General features: G+C 50.7%; 1 protein-coding gene across 10 annotated transcripts in view; it reads right to left on the bottom strand.

The window, feature by feature from the left end:
- The window catches only part of MPRIP (myosin phosphatase Rho interacting protein), a 143,721-nt gene extending 123,060 nt beyond the window's left edge, over positions 1 to 20,661 (bottom strand). For 6 of the 10 annotated variants that reach the window (XM_077970465.1, XM_077970464.1, XM_077970467.1 and 3 more), the window contains exon 1: positions 20,150 to 20,260. Coding sequence is in view for 4 of the 10 variants with exons in the window: in XM_028836061.2 (XP_028691894.2) it covers positions 20,150 to 20,272 (123 nt within the window). In the remaining 6 variants the exon portion in view is untranslated. Of the gene's footprint in view, positions 1 to 20,149 lie in introns of all 10 variants that reach the window. The other 4 variants (XM_028836061.2, XM_077970470.1, XM_015118730.3 and 1 more) reach the window with 1 other exon arrangement.
- Between the last annotated feature and the right edge of the window lie 2,155 nt (positions 20,662 to 22,816).

Raw genomic sequence — 22,816 nt, 5'->3', positions numbered from 1 at the left:
GTGAACAAGTCTACGGGTATACTTATTAGTCCTGGGCGAGCCAGGCTGCAGCTCTGCCTCCCACACCCCAGCTCCCAGGTCACTAGGACAACGCTGGTCAGCACCCAGCAGTGATGGACCATCAGCACTGAGACACAAGTAGACACGAGCCAGGGCCTGCCCCCCAACACGGCTAAATCCAACTTGTACTTCTCCTTTCTTGAGTCCAAGTCTCCAGTTGTGCCACTGTGTGCACTATGCCACCAAGGATAAGAGACAGGGTGTGGACAAAGCTGGCACTCAGACAGCAGCACACGGCCCCATGCAAGAGCCATGGTGCTTCCACACTCCTGATACAGTGAGCCCACGTCCAGAGCCTGGGCCTGAAGAACTCACACAAGAGAGAAGCAAACAGTCTCATTCCTGATGTGGGAAGAGCTCAACACCCAACAGAGAAACAGTTTCGAGAGTGACAATACATCCACTCCCTAACACACTACCTGGCCATTAATTACCAGCGAGGACGAGGATTCAAGATGCTCTCCAGGGCACCACCCACACTATCGAACGCAGCCAGCCTGTCCTGCACAGGCCTTCATGGCTCTGCTGCTCTGTCCGCTGGTGAATGGCACCCCCTGGAAGTGTGCAACAGAATTTCTCCAGCAGCTGCCCTGAAGCTGGCACCACTCAAGGCTCTGCAAACAAAAACATGAAGCACACACGCCTCCCAAGGGGCTCATGGTTGGTTCTGTTTATAACACCTGTAAGGATGGACAAAGATTGAGAGTTGATGAGAAAACAGCTATTGTGCAGACTGCTGGGATCAGCAGCAGGTTTGGGGGCTTCTGCTTGATTTTACCATTTTTGTAATGTAAACGCCACTACACAGCACTTATCAATTATTATTTAGGGGAGGGGAAGATGTCTGCCTGACTGAGCATGCAGGACTTCTGATATAACCCTGGCAGAGTGGCTTCAATAGGGCAGGTCTTGGTCATTCCTGGCAGAACAAGAAGTAGGTGCAGTTAGGGAACCCCTACACTCTGGGCTCCACCAACAGGACCAGGTATTTAATGTACACTGGCCTGGGAACGAGAAGGCCAATTCAAGTCTTGGCTCCACGACCTACTTGATGTGTGGCCCAGGGCAAGGCAGTATCTCTGTGATTCTCAGTTTCATCATCTATAATAGAAAAATACACACATTCCTTCCATACCATTTTTTATTAACAAAAAAAAAATTACGTCAGACACAAGTATACCCTGGATAACTGCACAATCAAGAATGCCTCAAGGTCAGAAAGATACACCCAGCACTTACATTGGTACTCAAACCAAAGCAGTGTTCACGGGAGTGCTCCACAGTGGAAGCAGCCAGTGGGAGCCCCAGAACAGCACTGGTTAGTCCAAAGGCAGCCGGGCTCCTGCTTCTGAGGGTGGGGCAGGCACCCAAACCCCACACGGGCTCCCTCATACCTCACACCAGGCTCCACCCTAGACTCCAAGCAGAGCGGTCATCCCCAGGAAAGCTCTTCAAGAGGAAAAATTCCACACAGTCCTGAAGAAGGACCCACACCTGTGGGGGCTGATGCCCCAACTCTGGGCAGATTCTTGGGGCAAAAACTTATCTGGACCAAAGGTGGGGGTGGGGGCTGCACCCAGGCACTGGGTGGGACAGATGGCCCCTCACTGGAGTCACTGAAAGATCCATAAGCAGGATGTGTGCAAACTGTGGCTAATATATCCTCTGTAGTTTTCAGGTTGATTCTTGCCCTTTTCTTTTTACCAAAAGGGTGTCTGTGGAAACACTTCCATACTCATAGCAAATAGGCTGTTTAATAATGTTTTCTGCATTTCAATTCCAAAGAGAAAGGATACCTGGGTAGCAGCCGTCTGGCCCTCTTTCTAAGCTTGTAAATCATGGGAGACTTCAAGGTTGCCTGTCTTTTCTGGGACATTCTGATGTAAGTCAGTAAAAGTCAGGGGTGAGCACACATCAAAGTCCCGTCTCAAGCCTCACCCCTGACAAGACTTTGTGTGTCCTGTGGCCACCCAGATGGACTGTGAGAGGATCAGTGGCTCTGAATCCAAGCACCTGGGGAGGGAAGCTTCTTGGCAGAGCTGTGCCCACCTGCCTCACCCACAGTGAGGTTAGCACACACCTCTGACCATGCTCAGAATGGGGGCTTCTCTTTCAGAACAAGCCTGCCAGGACCGACGAACACTGGTCACCACTGCAGACCCCTCAAGAGGCCACAGGCTTGTCCCGGGTTGACCAAACTATGCTAGAACTACTAAAAGTTGTCCATGGGGCCTTGAGCCCTGGAGAATACTGTTCTGTTGCTCTACAGCCACAGCTGTGGACCCAAACTACCGTCCTCAATACAGGCTTCAGCACAGGCTTCCACGAACAGCCAGCCACCGTGCAGGTATTGAAGATGGAGCTACAGCCCCTGCAAGTGTTTCAACATCATCAGGATCCAGAGCCGTGCCTGGGGAGGAAGCCCAGCTTCCGAGGGAGAACGCCTGCTCACCAGCTGGCAGGAAAGCATTCTGCGGGGAGGACACACATCCCAGCTATGGGAGCCCGAGGGCAGGTCTGCACTCCTCCCTGCTGGCACTGGAGCTAACCCCAGGACTTAAGGCATGTGAGCTCTCATGACCTCCATTTTATACCCCAGGAAACTGTAGCACACGGAGACTCAGTGGTCTGTCCAAGGCCACAGAGCCAGGAAGTAGTAGAAGCAAAACAGGTGCCAAGGCTACCTAGCTCCACACTGGCCCTGGCCCATGGGACACTCCTTCCCAGTTTAGCAGGCCACTCCAGAAGGTAAAGGGTGGCACAGGTGACGGGCATGTTCCCCAGTGAGACGTGCTCCCAGGGGTAGGGGTCTGGTCCTCACCAGCACAGCACTCAGTTCTGCCCCACATCCATGCAGCTGGGGCCATGGCCCGGGGAGGCTGCAAGTGGGGGCTTAGGGACCCAGTGGGGCCCCAAAGCACATTGCCCATGAGGCACACATGGAAGGAAGAGCCCTACAGCCTTTACTTCTGGATGAGCCAGCCACAGACCACCCTTCCGCAGCACACAGCCTGGTCAGCCGCGCAGGAGTTCAGGAAGCTGGCAGAGATTGGGGGCTGTCCTCCAGAAGGACTCTTTCCTACCTGTGCAAAGACATCAAACCTGGGTGCAGGCTACCACCTCCACCCACCCCAGGAAAAGCTGGGCCAATAAGCCACCTACTTCAGAACCTCATCAGTAAGGTGCTCAGTGTAATTTATTGTCTTAATTGGGGTAGTTGGGGAAGGAAAACGGATTCTGCTAATTATGCCAGGACTGCTGGTCCCAGGACTCAGAACAGCCATGCCCACCCCAGCCCCTGCAGACTGCAATTGGCTCACCTCCCAACTGGGCCACTCCCGCCCCCGCATTCTGCTGCTCTCTATGGAGGCAGGTCAGGGATGCCCCTGATGTCTACCAGCCTCCGCAAGGCCACTGATGCAAAGATCGCAAAGCCTCTGGGAACACCAACAAGGAGACAAAGGCACGAAAGGTGGTGCAAAGGGAAAGGAACTCAGCATCATGCTGGGGAGCAAAGGGGAGGAGTTTGGGAGACTTCCCTGGGAGTGGGCAAATGACAGACTTCAGAAATGGAAGTCAGGGGACACCACCTATGGGAAGCTGACACAGCCACAGCCAAGCAGGCCCCCAGGCAGCAGCGCAGCCTGGAACAATGAACTGCACTGCCCCTCCTATAGAGGCCAGCAAGCTCCTCAGGCCCATGGCCCAACTTAACCAGTGTTCTGCAAAGGTGGGAGTCCCAGAGGCCCTTTTTGAGGTCCCTGAGTCAAAACCATTTTAATAAAAATACTAAGACATCCTTGGACTCCTCTCTCACTCTTTCATGAGTGTACAGTAGAGCTGCCCAAAGGCGACACAGGACATGCTATGGCCACAGACTGCAGAAGTTCTGAGAACCCAGCCGTTTTTCACTATGACAGACAGTAAAGAGCTCTGCAAAGAGTCAAAAATGTGGGGCTTTTCAGCAAATTTTTTGTTTTAGAAAAGTTATTTTTCAGAATATATGTTACTTATGTGACTACATAATAGGCTTATTGTTACTTTTAAGTGAATTCATGAATAGTTTAAACTTTTTCAGTTTTAACTTCTAATACAAGAAATACCAACGGACATAATCCAGGTAAACTAAAGCATTCTGAGGGCCTCAATAATCAAGAGCATAAAAGGGTCTGGAACCCAGAAAGTTTGAGAACTGTTGGCCTAGCCACCCACTCCCCTAGCACATCCCCACCCCTTCTGCACCTTTGTTGGGGAGCAGCCCTGCTGATCCCACTTCTCAGTTGCCATGCGCCCAAACACAAACATGTGTTTAAGTCTATCTCCTGGTTTCTACTCAAGAGTCCTTTCTATCCAACAGCACTGCATTAAAAGGCGACATCTAACCCTAGACTTGCTCCTGGTGGCTGTGTTACATACGGTCCATCTGGAAATGAAACAGACTCCAAGGCACAGGCAGACAGGAAAACCTTTCTCTCAACAATGCGGACCTCTGCCTTGGTGACGAGGACAGGAGGAGGGGCTGCGACAGAGGCAACACCTGTTTTCCAGTGGACCTGGAGCCCTCCCTGGGTCCCCACTCCCCACAGCCGCTGAAGCTCTCCTCCCTGGGTCCCCACTCTCCACGGCCCCTGGGGCTGTCTTCCCCAGGTCCCCACTCCCCACAGCACTGGAGCTCCACTCCCCGGGTCCCCATTCTCCACAGCCCTGGAGCTCTCCTCCCCGGGTCCCCACTCCCCACAGCTCAGGAGCTCTCCTCCCTGTGTCCCCACTCCTCACAGCTCTGGAGCTCCCCTCCCGGGGTCCCTACTCCTAATATTCCTGGGTCCCCATTCCCCATGTGCTTAGATCTCCTCCCTGGGTCCCTGTTCCCCATGGCCCCTGGAGTCCTCTCCCTGGGTCCCTGCTTGCAAAGAGAGGCCTGAAGGACCACAAACATAAACACCTTTACTGTGCCATAGGAATAATATCCCTGAGCCTGTGGAGGAGTCAGAAAAGCAGGGGACTCCACTGCAATGTGCTTCTGTCCGTGTTCCCTAGAACAGCTCAACCAGCACTGTCGTGAAGGGCAATGCCTGAGCTACCCAATTGGGCCTCGGCTCCCACCCCTAAATCATCCCAGGTCACCTCTGTGAAAGGGATACCACTGGGGAGGGGCGTGAAGGATGCTTTGACTGGATGTCAGTGTTCTCTTTCTTAAGTCAGGTGGCAGGTTCATGAGCATTCATTTTTATTATTCAGATGTATACTGTAAATGTATGCTGCTTGTATCCTTTTGTGTACATCCAATATTGCATTCTATTAAAAAATATGACTGCAAGTATTAGAGTACATCAGTGGTTCTTCAAACTGTGAAGATCCCCGGAGGTCATGCTTCAGGGGCCACCTCAGGTGTAGGATGGGGCAGCGCGTGGGGGTCAAGTTGGTCTCACAGCTGGTGCCATTTCTCTTCCTGGGCTTCAACATGAGAACATTCACGCATCAAATACGTGAGCTCCATGTTTCATTTCAAGGGGGTGGGTGTTCTGCTGCCAAAAAAATAAAGCTTGAAAACTGGTAACAGTGATGAACAGCGCAGCAAAGGCCTTTTCCCTCTAGCTGGGCCCAAGGTCCTCTGGGGACCACTGTGGGTCTCTGTGTGCCCTCTGCCAGCAGCTCCCAGCACCTAGCACTGGGAAGGCACCACATCTCCCTGGGGTCGCCAGCCTTCAACTCCCATGCCCCACAGCCCCTCTTCCAACAATGTTTAAGGATTAACTTGCCTCTTTCTTGGCAGCTCAGCTGATCTTCAGGTCAGACAAAAAGGGAAGAAAGAAGGCGTGAACCTCCGAGTAGCTGAGCCACCCCTGCACCTGCATGGCCCCCTGTGCTACTGCCTCATAGTGGCACTCGTGTGTGCCACTCTTGAGGGATGTTCCAGGAACCCAGTTTCCATCCCAGACTCCTCTGTGAAGAGCACCAGGCTCTGGGCGGGCACTATTTGGGACCCACCCATAGCCCTCCCACCCAGTAGTCTGCAGGGCTGACATCTGGCTCCAGGTGCTGATGCCAAATAGCTCACTGACAGAACGGTCACAGGCCAGCAAGTCCTCTCCTGGGGTCCACTCAAAAGAGCTGAAAAGAGGTGTTCAGACAAATGCCCGCACACCTGTGTTCACAGCAGCACTATCCACAACAGCCAAAAGGGTGAAGCAATCCCAGTGTCCACCATCCATACAAGGAATGAATTCTGACCTGTGCTACAAGGTGGATGAACCTTGAAAGCATTAGGCCAAATGCAAGACACCACAGACAAAAGGGCACATATGGTATGGTATGATTCTGTTTCGATGAAATTTCCAGAATAAGTAACTCCATAGAGGCACAAAGCAGATTTGTAGTTGCTGGGGACTAAAGGTGGGGGAACTGCTTAATAGTTAAGGTGGGGGGGGTTCTTTTGGAGCAACGGAAATGTTTCCAACTGAAGAGGGGTGGAAGTTGTACAATACTGTGAATGTGCTAAATGCAATGGAATTGTACATGTTAAAATGGTTAATTTTATGTTGCGTGAATTTCACCTCAAAAAAAAAAAGACCCTGAAAACCAAGAAACCACACACACAGTTCACCCCATCATAGCACGGGGACAGCAGGGCCCACAGCTGCTGGCCGGCTATAAACTCTCCCTTGACTCCCACTGGGCTCCTGGGCCCCCTCTGCCCACACGCATGTCCTGAAAGCCCAGCCCCAGCTCCCCACTGTACTCCAGCTGGAGGGGGAAAGTGACATTTTAAAAGCCTCTTCCCTGTTCGGTCTTGACAAACAGCTCATGGCCACAGGATTTTTGGAACATGACGCCATTCATGGCAAAGGGAAGAGAGCTGGAGAATGCGTGGGGACAAATTTCTGGGGCAACATCTTTGCGGGGAAGAGTCACACCCTGTTCCTCAAAAAGCCGTCCTTCCCATTCAGAAACAGGTAGGACAGAAGCATGGTGGAAGGAGGAGCAAATACGAGACAGGAAAGCTAAACGAGGTCAGCCCCACCTTTCCCTGCACGTACCAAGGTGGTCAGCCCCGCTCCTGGACACTAGGGGTCAAGGGGGCCACACACAGCCAGAGAGTGATGGTCTCAAGGCCGAGCTCAGTCCTCTCGGGTCATGTGGAGACCGGGAAGGCCTGGAGTCCCACAGCTGGGTTTCCTCCTGGCTTTGCCAACAGAGGAGCTGCTCTAGGCATATTATACTACTTCTCTTTACCCTTCTCTTATCTCCGCCTTCTGACGCTGCTGGAAACATAAATGAGCTAATAGTGGCCTGGCACAGGGCAATTCCTGTCAGCTATGAATACCACCAACAGCGCAACAACACAATGCCAGGGCAGGCCACCCTTTAGCAATTTCCGTATAGGAAAACCTCCACACCATAGAAGGCCGGGTGCTAGCTGGCTGGGCCCCCAGGAAGAGGACTCCTAAGCTCCCAGGCTCACGGGGTTTCCAGGTGGGAAGGGAGATGTGGAATTGAGAAGTAGTGGGCTGTCTGCCGAGGTGACATCTGTCTGTTAGAAGAGCTCGTTCTCAGGTTCAAAAGAAGAGACTCCTCTTGTTTAGATCTCACAGAAGGGTCCCCTCAGCAGAGGCTCCCTTTCCTGCAAGGGTGAATGACTTGGAAAGGCTGGGGGTGGGGTGGACAGAGAGGCTGGAAGGACCTGCCTGCCAACTGAGGGGACCCACTCAACACTGGTGACCAGGAGGCCATGAAACATCCTGGCCAGATCTCCCAGCCACCCAGTGATTTGGGACTAGACCCGGCTCCCCAGCTCTGGGCTCCTCTCTACCTTCCTTGGGCATTTCAACCAGGCCCAGCACAAGGATTTTCCTTCCCAGACAACTGCAAGGCAGTTGCTCCACGGATATGAGTGGGATGTGCATGGCTTCTCTTAATCTTCTCCCACACTGCCCATGGCAACTTATATTCCCTTCAAAGAAATTCCTAAAATTAGGATCTGCTCTGCCCTTCATGGGACCTGCATGACTTCTCTGGGCTTGATAGGGGCACAGAAGTGGCCTCTAATGTTAAATCCTAAGCTGATGACGCCTGGCCCCTTCACTTCCTACCCTCTAAAAAAATTTTTGTTTTTTTTTGATACAGGGTCTCGTTCTGTCACCCGGGTTGGAGTGCAGTGGCGTGATCTCAGCTTACTGCAACCTCCACCTCCTGCCTCAGGCGATCCTTCTACCTCAGCCTCCCAAGTAGCTGGGACCACAGGCATGTGCCACCATGCTTGGCTATGTTTTTTACTTTTTTGTAGAGACAGGGTTTCCTGTCTTGCCCAGGCTGATCTCGAACTCCTGGGCTCAAGCAATCTGCCCACCTTGGCCTCTCAAAGTTTTGGGATAACAGGTGTGAGCCGCAGTACCTGACCTAAAAATTCTTAAAATCAGTTCAGTCCTTACACAGCAGGTCCTCAAATAATGTCATTTCATTCAACATTGATTTGTTATAACAATGTTAAGAAAAAAAAAAAAGAATTCCTGCACCCACTGTCTGTGTGGAGTTTGTGTGCTCTCACAACTCTGTAGGTTTTCTCTGTGTACTCTGCTTTCTTTCACATCTCAGAGATGTGCACATTCAGTAAACTGGACATCTAAGTGGTCCCAGTCCGAGCAGGTGTGGGTACCAGTGTGTCCTGTGATGGAACAGCATCCTGTCCAGGCTTTATGCCCTGGGAGAGGCTCCAGCCACCGATGACATTGAACTGGAATAAGCGAACTGGAAAATGAATGAATGAATATAGGTAACTGCCAACTAAAAAGTCATCAAGTCTACGATGATCACACAAATACATGACAATAAACTATGCAGTAAGAAGCACTCAGCGAGCCCGCCACTTTTGTTCTTGTTTTTGAACTTCCTGGTGGTAGGAGGTGTGCCTTACAACTTTCACTTTGCAGACATTTATTCCTTGATTTAACCACCACCATGACTGTCGTCACTCACTGATTCACCAAAACTTGGATAATGATCTTATTTTTATTCATCTTCCTGAAATGTATGTAATAGCTCACATATATTTCCATGTTTAATATTAGAAATATTTTGGATCTTTATTTAGAAGTTTGGTTATTTTTTTGTAACCTGAAATATGCCATAGAAACTTAAATCTTGTTTATATCAATTAGCTTATGATAAAATTGGTTTGGTTGTGTGTTGTTCTGCTTACAGTAGCAGTTTCCAAAAGCCTACCAACAATGGTGAGGACTTACTGTACTTATTCATTCTGAAAAATCAAACACACAGAAGGCAAACTGACTACTTCCTTCCAGTCTTCAAGGGGCTGACATGAGGAAGCTGCTAGGGTGGTGCAGAGCAGCTCAGTGGGAGAGGAGACAGCCTGAGTGTCTGTTTAATGGGCATGGGCCTGAGTTTCCGTTTAATGGGCATGGGACACACAGAAACAGGTTTGAGGGCTCGCTCGCCCACAAAATCACAGTGGAAGGTCCCCTTCCTGGGCTGTTTTCTCAGCAGGAACCTAAGAGGGATGGGGACCTGGCGCTCCCTGCACTGCCCCTGTCCCATCTCGTCCATGGCCTGGCCCATGGTGGACATTCAAGAGCGGAAGGGCCAGCATGCTAAGTGAGAGCTTCCCAAGGGCAAGATCCGTGTCCCACACAAGGCTCCATACTGCATGGTTTATTGCTGATAAAACGGACCCCATTTACTAAGCACCCACCATATAACCCAGTATTTCCAAACTCTGCCCTTGCCACAGATCCTGCGGTTGCTGAGGACTTTGCAAGCATCTTCCAGCATCCTTATGACGACTCAAAGCCATGGGCACTATTATTATAATCCCCCAGTTTTCAGATGAGGGGTACAGATGCCTCAGTTCTAAGTAACTTGCTCCATCAGCATGGAAAATGGAGCTAGAATGGAAACTCAAATCTAGGCTCGCCACCATTCCAATTCCCTTGCCTGGGCACACTGAAATGAAAAGTGGGACTGTGTCAGATTTCTAGGTCAGAGCAGGTCCCCAAGCAGAAGCCATACAAATGCCCTGAACCACCCCTCCTGGGGCCCTGAGGCTCCTGAGCCCCAAGTGGCTCACCCAGTCCTGATAGTGAGGCTCTGGGTATGGCATCAGGAGACCCAGGAGACATGGCCCCTTTCTCTGGCTCAGCTGGGGCTCCCTGCAGCTGCTCCCCCTTCCCTTGGCCCCTTTATGGGCAGGACCATGAGGAGGTCAGAAATCTTGTGTGGAAAGTGCACCATGGTTGCTTATGGGTCTGTTAAAACCAGTGCCTCAGAAACTACAGAGATCAAGGACAAAGCTATTTCCTGATTCTGAATTCCTCTTTCAGGGGAAAAAATTGTGCTTCCTGTTCAGAGCTTTGCCAAAGGTGTGGTTGCTGCCTAGGCCAGTAGCCCATGTTGGGGAAGTGGGGCACCCCGAGGCGGAGGAGAGGAGAAGACCTAGGCGATGCCCTGCACAACAGCCTGCGCCATTCACACACACACCCCACCACACACTCAATAACTAAGGAGTCCAAGTTGGGGCAAGGCCCTGTTCCTGATAGCAAAGGTTAACACTTATCAGAGACAAGGTGGCCAAACAGGACTTTGGAAAAAACCATGCTGGCCTTCCTGTGACCTAGGCAGGTGGCTGAACCTCTTCTGCTGAACCTCTCCAGGTCTTGGAGGCTCCATCTGCTAACTGAAGACAATTCCTCACCTGCATAATGTGGGGCAAAGGCGGGGAGGACAGGTACAGACAGCCCCAGCAGGTCCCTCTTTCCAGGGGTAGGAATTAGAGAAGTCCAGGAAACAGCTGTGATTTACTCTGCAGCATTGCAATATACCAATCTCCCTACCACCCATCTGCCCCGAGCCAAACAAAAACACTAAGGAGTTTACAAAGCAAAGTGGCCTTCCCAAGGACAGGGAGGATGAGTCTGGAGCCAGGGTGGACTCTGGCATGGGAGCCTCATGGAACTGAGCTCTGTATCACGGCCCCATCACTGAGCAGCTCAGTGACCTTGAGCAGGTCACTCGAGCTCTCTGAAAACTCAGCATCCCCTCCTCCGAGGGAGGCCTTGCTGCCACCAGCCCTGCTGGCAACGCTTGCCTGCTGAGGTATGTGTGAAATCACGGGCTATGATACGATATAGTAGGTAGAGATTCAAAGGATCCAGCAAGCCCATCCACTCAGAGTCTTGCTGCAAGGCAGCTCTGACACCAGGGCCACCTCTGGCACAGCATGCAACCGCCAAGCTGCGCCCAAGGGGAAGCAGCCAGATGGGTTACAGGCTCCAGGCAAAAACCAGGCTGTGGTTTCATGTGAACTAGGATGACCCTGACTGAGAAAACCAGTGAGTGGTTTGGAAGATTCCAGTTCCAGCTTCCAGAGACAAAATGTCAGTGAATCAACCCCCCAGGTTCTCCTGCCCCCAATGGAAGTGACAATGCCTCGAGAGTGGTGGGTAGGGCATGGGGTTTTCAATCCAGAGCAGCTATGAGACTGCCTCAATTGCTAAAACTGGAAAAAGGAAAAAGCACAAAATCTAGGGCAGAGTTTTTGAACCTGCCCCAAGTGGCCCCAGAGATGACCAGAGGCCCTCCCCCTCCCCGCCCACCTGCCCCCCCAGGATGGGAGGCCAAGCTCCAGGCTTTGGCTGCATTGCCCAGAGCCACGCTGCTTTTGGTGAAAGCTTGAAAACCATCCACCTCGTCCAACTGTGTCATTCAGCTGGGAAAGAGTGGCTGGGGGAATGAGTTTCCCAGGATAAAAGAAGAGCCCCTTTTCTTAGGTCAGATGCTTCCAAATTAGCACCCAATGATCATCCATGTCCAGTAGTAGCATGTCTTTCCCTGCGCCTCGCTGCCACGCTCTCTCCCACTTTCAAGACTAAGTGGCAGCTTGGAACAATTTAAACATTCCGAGTTGAATTTCTTTATTGCTGCTAAAGAGCATGAGATTGCCCAAAGAAAGGCTACTTCCCCCAGAGGCGGCAGCCAACGTGCTTCCTGGAACATCCCTCACCACATGGCGGGTTCAGGAACTCCTCCATTCCATCAGCACACTACTCCTCCCCTGCAAAGAGAAGGCAGGCACCCGCTTTACAGGTGGGAGACATAAGTCACCTTCCAGGGTCACCCTGCACATTTGTGTCAGGAAGAGAACACAGGCCTTGGACTATAGTCCTTCTGCATGGCAAGGGAAACAGAACTCAGAGGAAAAGGTCAGGTAACAGGCTAGAACCCAGGGAAAAAAGCTAGGGTGCAACTACATAATACTGGAACATTGCATGTCCAGTCTAGAGGGGGATACGGCAGCCTGCCCCCCAAGGTCCTCACCTGCTCCCCCACAGGACAGACGTGAGGCCCTGGCCAGGACCCTCCTCCCTTCTCCCCATAAACTCTGCCTGTGGGCAGGGAGTGGGGATCACAGCCCAGAACAGAACTTCTAACACACCAAAAGATGCCATCAAAGACATGACAGTCAAAGAAAGAAACTTCAAAAGTTGGCAACAGACACCAAGGGCCAAGGAGGAGTGGGGACACAAAAAGGAGTAAGAAGTCCCAGAGAAGCAGCACTCCAGAAACCTTCCAACCCAGGGCCCAAGGGAGGGAGGAGGAAACTCACCACCAGCTGTGGCACCCCAGGGCTGCCGCCAGGACTGTAGGCAGCAGCCACACCACTGGGTTACTAAGCAGTGGGAAAGTGGCTGGTCTGAGCTGAAATGTGCTGTAAGGTAAAATGCGCACATCATAACTTTTTTACATGGTGAAATGACAGTATTTTGGATATGTCTGGTTAAATAAAATACAATTAAAATTAATTTCACCTCTTACTTTTTTTTTTTTTTTTGAGACGGAGTCTCACTCTGTCACCCAGGCTGGAGTGCAGTGGCAGGATCTTGGCTCACTGCAAGCTCCACCTCCCAGGTTCACACCATTCTCCTGCCTAAGCCTCCCGAGTAGCTGCGACTACAGATGCCCGACACCACGCCCGGCTAATATTTTTGTATTTTTTTTTTAGTAGAGACGGGATTTCACTGTGTTAGCCAGGATGGTCTTGATTTCCTGACCTCATGATCCACCCATCCCGGCCTCCCAAAGTGCTGAGATTACAGGCATGAGCCACTGCACCTGGCCCCTCTTTTCTAGCGGGTGCCTGCCGCTAGAAAATTTAAAATTTCCTATGTGGCTTCCATTAGAGCTCTAAATGACAGGGCTGGTCTAACTGAGGGGTGGCACACTGTGCCCCTGTGCCAAATCGGCCCATCACCTGCTTTTCTAAGACCCCAAAACCAAGACTGGCTTCTACGTTTTTAAATGGCTATATCCTACACAACCTCCTCGATTTTTGCCTACTGGCCTGCTAAACCTAAAATATACAAGATTCCTTTGAGTATAAGGCTCTGGGATTTGATGAAAGCTTGAAAACCACTGACCTGGTCCAACTGTGTCATTCAGGTGGCAAAGAGTGGCTTGGAGAAGGAGTTCCCCAGGATAAAAGAAGAGTCCTTTAAAAAAAAAAAATTGCTGGCCGGGCGCAGTGGCTCAAGCCTGTAATCCCAGCACTTTGGGAGGCCGAGACGGGCGGATATCGAGGTCAGGAGATTGAGACCATCCTGGCTAACACGGTGAAACCACGTCTCTACTAAAAAACACAAAAAAACTAGCCAGGCGAGGTGGCAGGCGCCTGTAGTCCCAGCTACTCGGGAGGCTGAGGCAGGAAAATTGCGTAAACCCGGGAGGCAGAGCTTGCAGTAAGCTGAGATCTGGCCACTGCACTCCAGCCCAGGCGACAGAGAGAGACTCCGTCTTAAAAAAAAAAAAAAAAAAAATTGCCAAGCCCTGGTCTAGACTCTAGAAACAATCAGATATTCACTACAGGTGACACAAGGAGCAGAAGACAGGTGTGTGTGTGTGAGAGCGATTCTTGTACAGATAGTCCCTGACTTACAATTTTGACTCTGTGATAGGTCTGATGGGTTTACCTGGATGTATCCCCACCATAAGTCCCATCATAAGTCAAGGAGCACTTGGAAGTGAACAATTCAGTGGCATTTAATACATTTCACAATGTTGTGCAACCAGCACTTTTATCTAATTCCAAAACATTTCATCACCCCAAAATAGAACCCCAATCTCATCAGAAGTCATTCCACATCGCCCACCCAACCCTCAGGCTCTGGCAACAACCAATCTGCTTTCTGTTGCTACAGATTTACTTGTTTTGGACATTTTACACAAATGGAATCATACAGTATGTGACACATGACCTTTCATGTCTGCTTCTTAGCACAATGTTTTCTAGGTTCGTCCATGCTGTAACACGTCTCAGTACTTCGCTCCTTCTTAGAACTGAATGATATTCCATGGTATGGATACACTATGATTTGCTTATCTACTTATTAGTGAATGGACTCTTGGATTGTTGCCACCTTTTGGCTATCGTGAGTAGTGCTGTTATGAACACACCTGTCCTCAATTCTCCTGGGCACATACCTAGGAGTGGGAATGTTGGCTCATGTGGTAGGTTCTATGCTGAACTTTTTGAGAAACCCCCAAACTGTTTCCACAGCAGCTACACCATTTCACTCCCACCAGCAACGCGTAAAGGTTATAACTTCTTCACGTCCTCGCCAACATGTTATATCCTTTTTTTTCTTTTTTTTAAATTCTAGCCATCCTGACAGGTATAAAGTGATATCTCACTGTGGTTTCCATTTGGGTTTCACTGATGACAACGCTGAGCATTTCTCATGGTGCTTGGCCGTTTGAAATGGGACTTTGTGTGTCTGAGATTTCTGACACACTCCCTGCCAAGCAACACACCGACTCCTGTTACAGATCTTCTACAAGGGGGGATGCGAAATCTCCCCATTGTTTCTGAGATACACATTAAGTCAAATCAGTAAGTCCTATGCCTTAGAACTTCTATGAATGTTTACAGGAACAAAGGGAACCTGATGAAATGCTTCCCTAAGACCTCATCCTGGCCCACACCCTCTATGTCTGAAATTCCCACCCGAGGCCCCCGCAGCCTTGGCAGTGTGGGGTATGGGCACAGCGAAGGCAGAATCATACCAGGAAGACTAAGAACTCTGGGAGAGATCAAAAACAAGCTCATTCCCAGGTGGGAAAACAGAGGCCTGAGCAATGAAATGACCCAGCCAAGGTCCCACAAAAAAACAGGGCTAGACAAAGAACTAGAAAGAAGCTTGCAGGCTCCTTCCACAGAGGCAATGCCTGAAGTTACACAGTCAGCAGGAGAATGAGACGTCACCCCCAGATCAACACCTGCTGGGAGCCCACATGGATGTAGAAGCTGAGCACCCTGGGTTCCAGACCTGCTTCTCCCACTAACACCCACCCCTCTGATTCACCTCCTGGCCTCTGCACCTGCTCCCCTTCTGCCTGCCCACTACATGGGGGCTCCCTAGGTTGGTTTCTCTCCTTTCACTCTATGCAGCCTCCTGAGTGCTCACACTCACTCCCATGATTTCAGCAACCACCTCCACATCCAAGACTTAAGAATTCCAACCCAGCCTCCCTCTGGTCAAACTTACCACATTATTTTTTACCCCTCCCCATCCCCCCATTTACTCCAAATCTGTTCTTCTCAATCTCTGTTAAAGGTACTTCTAAGTACCTATAAAGGTACCCCAGGTTCCTCAACACCCACCTCTGATCAACCAACAACATCCTGTCCCTAGAGTCTGATTTCTTCCATCCTCATCAGCACTGATCTGGAGAGAAGGCATTGATTGTAATTTACCTACTTTAATAGCCTCCAGTAGATCTTCTGCCTTTAGCCAGAATTATTTTCCTAAAAAACAAGTCTGATAGATTAAAAAGCTAAGCATAAAAATAGCTATAAAAGAATATGAGAAATTATTTTACGAATCTTGGAAAGTAGGCCTTAAACATGACATTAAAACTACAAACTATAATAAAAAAATAAATAAAATTAAAAAAAGACAACTGCATTCATATTATGAAAAAGAAAAACGACCACACATAAAAGACAAGTGACATTCTGGGAAAAAATACCTGCAATACATGGCAAGCATCGGACTAGTATCTAGTGCAGGGTCAGCAAACCATGGCTCGCAGGCCACACATCACGCCAGCTGCCTGTTTTTGTAAATAAAGTTTTTAAAATTTTTTATTATTATTACTTTTTTGAGAAGGAGTCTCACTTTGTTGCCCAGGCTGTAGTGCACTGGCGCAATCTCAGCTCACTGCAACCTCTGCCTTCTGGGTTCAAGCAATTCTCATGCCTCAGCCTCCCAAGGAGTAGCTGGGATTACAGGCATGTGCCACTGTCACACCCAGCTAATTTTTGTACTTTTAGTAGAGACAGGGTTTTACCATGTTGGCTAGGCTGCTCTTGAACTCCTGACCTCAGGTCATCCGCCCACCTCAGCCTCCCTAAGTGCTGGGATTACAGGCGTGAGCCACTGCACCCTGCCGGTAAATAAAGTTTTACTGGAACACAGTAACTCATTCGAACTCATAACTCATAACAAACTCATTCGTCAATGTGTTGTCTACAGCTGCCTTTGTGATGAGACGGCAAAGTCTGCACAGTTGTCACAGAGACCATATACTCCACAGAGACTAAATTATATTTGCTATTTGGCCTTTTACCAAAAAAGTTTGCAGACCTCTGACCTAAAGCACTTATAGAAAGCCCCTACAAATCAACTGGGGGAAAAACTAACCTGACAGAAAACTGGGCAAGCAATACGAACAGGCAATCCACAAAAGAAACAAAAATACTCAGTAAATAGTATTAAAAAAGGCTCAACCTCGCCAGTAATCAGGAAAATTATTAGAGAATTAAATCATTTGATAATATCCAGTCCTGGAAACGTTATGACACAGCCTTTTTTGGAAGGCAACTTCGTGGTATCTGAAAAAAAATTAATGCGCTTGATGTCAACCCAGCCATTCTATTTATAGGTATCTGCCCCCAGAGAAATACTTGCATTCATGCGTGCACGCACACACACCCAAAAGTATTTATAAGGCTGTTTGCCGAAACATTCACTGTATATAACAGCAAAACCCGTAAGCAACCTTGATGTCCATCAATAAGGAAACAGGTTAAATTATAGTACACTCCTAAAGGCCCAAAATGCAAAATGGTTCTGACATCTTTATATGCAACACCATGAAAAGAACGCTAAGACATGCTGTTAAGCAGAAAACAAAAAGCATGTCGCAGAGCAAATACATGCACACAGTTCAGGATAAAAAGGTTTAACTGTATATCTGAGTCCATATTTCGCTGAGAAATGCACAGGAGAACTGGAGGATAAATGACACTCTGTGAACAGGGGCCTGGAACAAGTAATAAAGGATGGTCACTTATCACTTATCCCAGACTACTCCGAATTCCCGTGAGGAGAAAAAGGCAAAGAACTCCTCTGCTCCAAGCCAGCATTCTCAAGGCACCTCCTGCAACATAACCATCCCTGACATTATTGTCCTCATCACGTGCTCATGGCGTGGCCACTGTAGATGTAGACCCTGAACAGGAGTAGGGAAACTAACATTGGCTTCAGAATCCTGGCTCCATCCCTGAACTGGGCAAGTAGCTTCCCTTCTCTGGGTTTCAATCTTCTCACCGGTAAGAGGAAGTGGTTACATTAGTTGATCTCCAAGTCCCTTCCAGGTCTGATGCCATAATACAGTCCCTGCAAGAGGTTTCTGTGCCTCTCTAGGGGAAAAACAAACAAACAAAACCTACAGCTGAGGAAATAAACCTCAAACCAAAAGGCTCAGACAAATGTCTGCTCCTGCGAAGATGACATCTCAAAAGCAAAAGCCGGCCAAGGCTACCCACCACCTCTCTGGGCCCAGTATCTTCTCCTCTTAAAGAGGAGGTGCCCTCGATGGTGGCTGATGTATCTTCCAGCTTTGACGGTCTAAAATAAGCTCGAGGCTGGGAGGGGCAGCAGGAAGCAGGGGCTTGGGGGAGACTGATGGGAAACGATTGGTTGAGGTTTTCTAATGGAGCCATAAGGATGAGAGTGAGAGGCTGGGGGAGGGCCGGATGCAGAGAGCAGCAGAGAAGTCTGTTGGCAACAGCCCTGAGTCTCCCTCCTCTCTTTTCAAGAGCAGTTTCTTCCTGAAAGATCCCAGGAGGTAGAAGGCTGGGCTAATCTCTCCCAGCACAAATAACCCCACTCATTATTTCAGAAACTACCATTCCAGTTGTGCCCTGAAGGTCTCAGGCCTGTTTCAAAACCCACAATTCAACTTTGAATACAGTGAGAGTACAGTATTTTAAGTTTGCCTCTCCCCGTGAATCCAATTAATAATCAACAGATTTTTAAAAATCTTAGCAGACTGGACTCGAACATGCAGATTCCATCCTAGTTTATCCAAGCTTAAGAATTCGCAAATAGCCCCTATGAGGTGTAAATTTACCAATTTTGGCAGTTGCTTAGAATAACCAGGAAACTTACAATCCTCTCTCAGAACAACCCTTGCCCAGAAACTTCTTAAAGTGACAGGTTTTTTTGGTTTGTTAAATTGTAAAAGAAAAAAGTTTCATAAAATATCGTTTCTTGCTTTTCACAAATGCTCAGTGAAGGAGGTAAGCTGGGGACCAGGATTGCTAATTTACAGATAAGGAAATTAAGATACAGAGGTAAAGGGATTTGTTCAAGGTCACACAGCTGGAAGTGACAACCAAGACTTGAAGCAAAGTCTCCTAACAACTCCTCATCGAATAAACTGTTCCCCCCAAAAAAGCATCCAGATGAGAAGGAGGAATCAAGTTCTCCTTTATACTCCAGAACACCCTCCGAGGTAAACGAGTTCAACCCATCCCAAGCTGACCGTCCTTAAAGCTCTTGGTATCTTAACCATCTACGACTTTGCAGCCTTGAGTGTTTGGTTAAGCTTTTGAGGTTTAGATGAAAAGAATCTTTTCCTGGCAGTTGGAAACCTGACCTCAGAGAAAGGCCCCAGGCCATAACCCATGCCCCACCACCCTACTCCAGTCGGCCATGTAAACTAGTCAAACCCTGGGTGCACTGAAGTGGCATTAAAAACAACCAGGCCCGTTCACTCGTTTTCAGTCTAAGGGGTTCCTCTGCGACAGCAGTGGCTACAACTAGGTCACACTGGACTGGAATGTGAAGGGACTTCCCCTGGCTTCATTCAGGAGGCTGAGAGAAGGCTCTGAAGAGGACAGAGATGATGGCTGTGGGGAGGGTACCCAGGCACATCCAAAGGAGGTGTACACAAGGCTCGGAATCCTGGAACACTAGGAGTTCAAAGAGCAATCACTGCAGGGGTTCCCAAGGGCCACGGTGACCGCAGCCAAGCCTCTTGGAGCCTTTCATCAATACGAATTCCCCATCTCCCAAATTACTCCAGAGCGGGGGCCCCAGAACTCTGTGTTGGGCTGTGACTCTAATGCACGTTTGGGAGCCGCAAGTAGTTCAAAGCCCTGTTTGACAGATAAGGCTGGGAGTCAGAAATCAACTTTCCCCAGGACCCACAGGTCTCCTCACCCCTCGGCCAGTGACCAGGGAACTGGTCCCAGCTCCCCACTCAACTACGGCCTGCCAGCCTAAGTTCAAGAACAAGACCCTCCTCGCCAGACTTGGACACCCTTCACCTCTCTCCAGTCCTTGACAGTGACTTTGATTCAGAATCCGGGCAGGCTGCGTCCCACTAGACGGAAGCCCACAGTCCTTCCCAACAATCCGACCCCCGGGCCACTCTGGCTGGACAAGTCCAAGACCAGTCCCAAGCCGGACTCTGAAGGGGGTCCCGTCAAGCGGCATGCAATCACTAAGCGCTTTGTTCCTACTAAGCGAAACCAGGCACTTTTGAGTCACCCAAAAAGCATGAATCACACAGCCGGGCAATGGGAACGGGAAAGGATGTTATTTTTCGGCATACTCGAGGATTTTCCCTTTGTCCCAGCTCTGTCAATGCACTTCCCGTCCCCGTCCCCATGCCCCAGGACTCGCGCATTTCCCTGCTCCATTTTTATTTTCCCTGCAGCCCTTGGCGGCGCCCCTGCCCCCGGTCCGCGGTTCCCAGAACAGAGGTGTCCCGGCCGGCCCCGGTCGCTCACCTGCGTCAGGTCCTCGTCGTTGAGCAGATGCGACTCGCGGGGCTTGAAGCAGTTTTGACACTTGCTCTTGTTGAAGATGTTGGCCTGGAATTTCCTGCACGGGTTCTCCTTGGCTGCCGACATGGTCGGCGCGGCGGCGGCGGCGGCGGCGGAGGCGCAGGCCCGGCCGGCCTGGCGCTCCCGGCGGGCTCGGGGCTCAGCTTGGCCGCCGCCGCATCCCTCGCTGGCCCCGCCGCAGGCCCGTCCCGGCCTCCTCCCCGGCCGGCGGCTCGCTGCACGCGCCGAGGCTCCTGCGCCGCCCGGGCCTCACAGCGCGCGCGACGCCCCGCTCCCGCCCGCACCGCCGCCGCCCGGCCGCCGCGGGCCCATGGACGCGGCCTCGGGCCCGCTGCTTCCCGCTGCGGCCCGCCTCTCAGGCGCCGGTCGCCCGCCGGCCCGGCTAGTCCGCGCCGCCGCCGCTGCCCTCGGCGCCCCGCGGCCGCTGCAAATGGGAGCGGAGCGCCTCACGCACTACGGGCGGGGCGGGCGGGCGGCCGGGCGCGGGGAGGCGCCGGGGCGTACGGGGCGGGGCCGCGCCCGACGCGATCGGCAGCCCCACTGGCCAATGGCGGTGGCGCGCTCTCGCTAACAAAGGAATCTCTGGGCCAATAGCAGTTGGGGGCGGGACCGAGGGCCGCCGAGCGCAAGGTAAGTTGTGCAGGCCGGGAAGGTGGGGGCGCCGGCATGGGACGTTCAGGTTTGGTGGACTGGCGCCGAGGCCGGCCCGGCTGACAGCTGCAGGGTCCGGGAGGGGGCTGTAGGGGAAGGCGGAGCCGACCTCCGGCTGCCTCTCGGCAACCCCCTTGCTCCCAGGCTCGCCTTCCCGCGCCCATGCTGTACACCCAACGGAGGCATCTTCCCCAAGCCCAGCTCGGAGAGGATTAGTTTAGCACCTACTGTGTACCAGGCCCACTCGTAGGAGTCATAGTTAGCGTCGGGAAGAGCTGGATACTGCTCCAAGGGCTCGCTCATTAAAGTTTCACAACCTCTCCATTCTCATCCCCATTTTACACAGGAGGAGACTGAGGAGCATAGAAGTAACAGCGGGTAATGTTTCAAGGGATGACTAAGAGAAGATGTCAGCGGACTTGAAGAGCTGTCAGCTCCATTAGGGGAGATGAGCGAAGGCTGACTCTCTGCCAGGTACTGAACTAGGCATTCTTTCCCCTATGATGTGCTTGAGGAAAAGAAGGTTCAGACACCTGGAATAATTTGTGTAGGATCACTCTGTTAGGAAGGGGCCAAGCTGTCACTCCCATCCTCCGTTGTCCAGCCTCCTGGCCAAAAGACAACCTGGAAAAGGCTGTCAAAGGCTCAGGCAGAAGGTTGCAGGAGCCCAGAGAGGGGAGAAATGCGCTCTTTAGAAAAATTCGGGTGGCCTCAAGGAGGAGGGGGAGGTTTAAGTGGACAGTGAGAGGGTCGAGTGTGGCTGTAGGTGGAGATAGGGGAAGGAGCAAGAGGGATTGGGAGAGGGCTCTATCACCCAGGCCTTGTATTCCAAGCCCAGGCGTGCACATGTCATCCCACTGGCAGCTGGGAGTCATGGTGAGTCTTTAAACAGGGGAGTGAGCTAACCCAGCCTTCACAGAGGAGGTGACATTGGAGCATGTGGTAGTGGCAGCCACAGCAGCTGTTGCTCAGGGAATGGGGAGGTTTTAGGAAGAGAAGTAGCAGATGCTTCCAGAGCTGTGTATTTTTCCACGGATCATCTGGTAAATATCCCAGGGAGGTGGATTTCAACTTAGTGTAAGAAAATGCTTTTCCTCCAAAGGGAGCTGTGGGAAAGCAGATCAAAGTCTTTGGCAGCCTAAGGGGGAAAGCCCAGCTCCACCCGGCAGGACCTCTGTGGCCTTTGGCAAGTCCCTTAACCTGCCTGGTGCCTCACTGACCTCATCTACAAAATTGGCATTAATTAATTAATGTGAACATTAAATGATACAATGCTTGTTAAGTAACATAATGTTAATTGGTGAATCTAGGCAAAAGGTGTTTATTATATTATTCTTACAACTTTTCCGTTGCTTTAAATTTTTGCAAAATTAAAAGGGGGCGGAGGACTGATAATTCTGCCCTGCAGAGAATACTCAGAAACTGATAGGAGAGGTGGCCACTGGGGAGGAGAGCTGGGTGTTTGAGAGGTGACCTACTTTTAATTTTCATTGCAATCCCTTTTGTTTCTGCTGAATTTAGTATCGTGTGCATGTACAACTTGTTTTTATATATATATATAATTTTTTGACGTCCTACCCATGCCTCAAGGCCACCTCCCTTAAAGTGCTCAGCATGTTCTTCTCCGGTCAGTAGGCACATCCAGCACCTGAACTGGACTGGAGGGGTCCACAGTAGGGGTGCAAAGAAGAGTTTCATTCAGCGACTCAGAGGCTGCCTGCCCAGCAGAAGCCCACACTCCAGCAAGTGGAGATAAACAGAAACAGGAGACAGACAAGTTCAATCCAGGGTGTTGTGGGGGCCCACACAGGGCACCCAGCCCTGTAGGCAGCTTCAGGGAAGGCTCCTGGAGGAGACAATGTCTCGGCTGAGTCTGGAGCTGAGTAAAACCCAGCCAGAGACAGTGAAAGCAAAGACACCTCAAACTGGGGCACCAATTACAGAGTCTCAGGCCTTGAA

This window comes from Macaca mulatta, chromosome 16, assembly GCF_049350105.2.
Source record: "Macaca mulatta isolate MMU2019108-1 chromosome 16, T2T-MMU8v2.0, whole genome shotgun sequence".
NCBI lineage: Eukaryota > Metazoa > Chordata > Mammalia > Primates > Cercopithecidae > Macaca > Macaca mulatta.
The sequence above is the reverse complement of the archived record's forward strand: the minus strand, read 5'-3'. Positions and strand labels throughout refer to the sequence as shown.